This window comes from Salvia hispanica, chromosome 2, assembly GCF_029641045.1.
Source record: "Salvia hispanica isolate PSC_SH4W2 chromosome 2, Shi_PSC_v1, whole genome shotgun sequence".
NCBI classification, from domain to species: Eukaryota; Viridiplantae; Streptophyta; class Magnoliopsida; order Lamiales; family Lamiaceae; genus Salvia; species Salvia hispanica.
In genome coordinates, this window is record NC_142693.1 from 62,919,482 (window position 1) to 62,922,466 (window position 2,985).

Genomic DNA, 2,985 nt, shown 5'->3' on the forward strand with positions numbered 1-2,985 from the left:
AACTTAGGGAGTGGAGCAATACATTTAATAGTGCAACGGTGGCATGTATCAGCATGAATTGGTACGTGGCTGAAATTTGCATCTTCTCTAACAAACTCTCCATTCTCTCTCATCACCAATCGATACACACCGCCTTTCCTTCTCTCTCTCTGCCGTCATCTTTGGCCTCACCCCATTGCTTCATCTCTTTATCTATCTCTATTCTCTACCTCCACTATTCATTCATTATCTCCCATTAATTCTTTTCTCTTCTTTCAACGAGATTTTTATATATATATGTGTGTGTGTGTTTGCTAAATTAAGAAGTTGATAGTGCTACAATATTTAATTTAGTGATGGGGAGAGTGAAGCTCCAAATCAAGAAAATAGAGAACACTACAAATAGGCAGGTCACTTTCTCCAAGAGAAGAAATGGACTGATTAAGAAAGCCTATGAACTTTCTGTGCTTTGTGATGTTGATGTTGCCCTCATCATGTTTTCCCCTTCTGGAAGGGTCAGCATCTTCTCCGGTAACTCAAGGTTCTTTCCCAATTCCCTCAATCTCTCTCCTTTCTCCTCTCTCTCTCAATCTCATGTACTAACTGTTTTTATCTTGTTTTGTTTGAAGCATCGAAGAGATCATGGCGCGATTTGTTAACCTTCCCGAGCACGAAAGAGGAAGGTAAATTATTAGTAGTATTAAGTTAGATCGAGTCTCAAGTTAATCGATTTGTATTCCTTTTGAGTAAGTTACACTTTTGAAAAAAATGACTCGATTAACTTGGGATTGGGTATAATTTTGTGTGAGCATAAGTCGTTTTCAAGATGGATTTTTAATGGTGTCTAATGATTTTTTTTTTTCATGCAATGGGACAGGCTGCATAACCAGGAGGTAACATGTTTACTTTTTGTATAGATCTATCTATATATAGAATATTTTTGTTTTCTAGATTTTTAAAAAAAAAATTGTGAGTTTTTGGTTGATGTGGATAATTTTTGCAGTACCTAGAGAGGGCCCTTGGAAAGTTGAAAGCTGAAGCGGATCGAAACTATAATCAAGCTGCTGCTACAGGGTAGAATTTGTAGAAAATAAATAGTATCATGTTAATTTTAATTTTTATTTGTGGAATTTTGATTTATAAATCTAACAATCCTTTTTTTGTGTGTTGCCATTGTGAGTAGCAGCCCAGCCAGCAATGCTAGCATGATGCATGCTCAGATTGAGGTCTGTTTGATTATTTTTCCTTAGAATTGCATTTTCTTCGTCCCCTAAAAATAGTCAATATTGTGTGCGATTGAGTTTTATTAAAAAAAATTGTATTATTATCGGTCGAGAATGAGTCCATCTATTAGTAATTATTAAAAAATTACAGCGAGGGAGTAAATGCCTATTTTTTGGACAGAGGTAGTATATTTTATATTTTCGACGGTTGATTTATTTTAAAATCAAGAATTGATTTATGAGATATTGAATTGCAGGAAATGCAGCAAGAATTGCTCAAATGCAGGTGCCAACTTGAAGATGCAGAGAAAAAATTAAGGTGATTGGTTGCTTCAATATTTTATTCTTTCAATGTCTTCATTTTTTGGATTGTGGTGAAAATTGCAAATAAATAAATGTGCAGGGTTTATGAAAGTGAACTGTGTGATATTTCTACATTGGGTGAAGCTGAGTACAGAGAGCAAGTTTTGGAAGAAAATCTCAAGCAGATAAGGCTGCGAAAGGTATGTCCTCATCTTCATCTTCGTCGTTAACATCTCGTGTTTGTAAAGTTAACGAGTTTCTCCTCTTCTCAACAGCATGTTTTGCAAGATCAGCACAACTCCCCTGGTGCCCAATCTTCACAGGTGATCTTGAATTTCTATAAATAGTTAGCATTTTATATTCCTTTTAGGCACGTAAATTAAGAAACGTGACGTTTAATAAGTTAAATAACACGTGAATAAATTAGGCGAGATAAGAGAGAATAAAGTAGGAAGGTGTTTAAATGGTTCATTTATGACGAAATGGGAAATGCATCACTTACTTTGAATGTCCGAACAAGAAATACGAATCACTTATCGCGTGTTCTCCCTATCATTTCAGGTGATGAGCTATCCCTCACAAAGTACTGACATGAATGTTTTGGCTGCAAGAAATCCAGACAATGTGTTGGATTGGCTTCCCCAAAGAGATCCACAAACTCAGATCCTCAATTTCTTGGACTCCAATGGCCTACTTCCTATGAGGTTCTTAATTAGTGATAAAATTCATATGTCAACACTTTTTTGAAGGATTGGTCAATTCTAATCGTCCGATCCTTTATTCGTGTGCAGGGATCAGCCTCCTCAACGGATGGACAACATCCTCCCGCAATCCCTGACTCTCGTGCACGCTCCAAGCGTGCACGTCTACAACCACCTGAGCCCGAGCCGCAGCATGGAGGACGACGTGCAGCGGTCTGAATTTGGACCGGCCATCGATGTTAATCTCTCACCGTGGGCTGATTTGTACCCCACAGGTTTGTTCAACTTCGGCCATTCTGTATTTTATTTCATCAGTACATGTCATAACGCATCAGTACATATCATAATGCACCGTGTTTTTTTTTATTACAGGAAATGACCCTTTCCCGACCGCGCAGCCGAGGGAACGAGCGCTTCTTGAACTGTATCTATCACAGCTTACCCCAGTGAATCATGATCATATTTGAATAGATTTCTCAATTTTATTCAAACAATAGAAATAAGATCTCTTGTGACTTTGTTACCGGTAGATTTTAATTGTTATTTAAGTTTTTCGAGATCTTATTTTAAGTAGATGTTACATAATGCATCAACTCAAACAATTTATGTTATTAATCTCTTGTTTTTGAATTCTTCTTGCATTTTCAGCTATAGCCATCTTTTATTTTTTGGCATCTTAGCTCTCCATCATCCTAGATTCTAGGTGTTTTATGCTATTAGTTTATATTGTGTCTAAGTTGAGATTTTTTTATGATACTACAGTAATAATTTTTTCATCC

At 36.5% G+C, this 2,985-nt stretch overlaps 1 protein-coding gene across 2 annotated transcripts; it reads left to right on the forward strand.

The window, feature by feature from the left end:
- Positions 1 to 229: 229 nt before the first annotated feature.
- LOC125209714 (agamous-like MADS-box protein AGL104) lies at positions 230 to 2,763 on the forward strand. 2 transcript variants are annotated; one of them, XM_048109308.2, is made up of 11 exons: positions 230 to 520; positions 609 to 662; positions 857 to 872; positions 983 to 1,053; positions 1,166 to 1,205; positions 1,460 to 1,521; positions 1,606 to 1,705; positions 1,781 to 1,828; positions 2,067 to 2,209; positions 2,297 to 2,481; positions 2,579 to 2,763. In XM_048109308.2, the coding sequence occupies exons 1-11, from the start codon at positions 336 to 338 to the stop codon at positions 2,671 to 2,673; spliced, it is 999 nt and encodes a 332-aa protein (XP_047965265.1). In that variant the 5' UTR covers positions 230 to 335; the 3' UTR covers positions 2,674 to 2,763. The 2 variants fall into 2 exon arrangements, with proteins under 2 accessions (XP_047965265.1, XP_047965257.1); XM_048109300.2 differs by having other exon boundaries at positions 231 to 520; positions 1,163 to 1,205.
- The last annotated feature ends 222 nt before the right edge of the window (positions 2,764 to 2,985 follow it).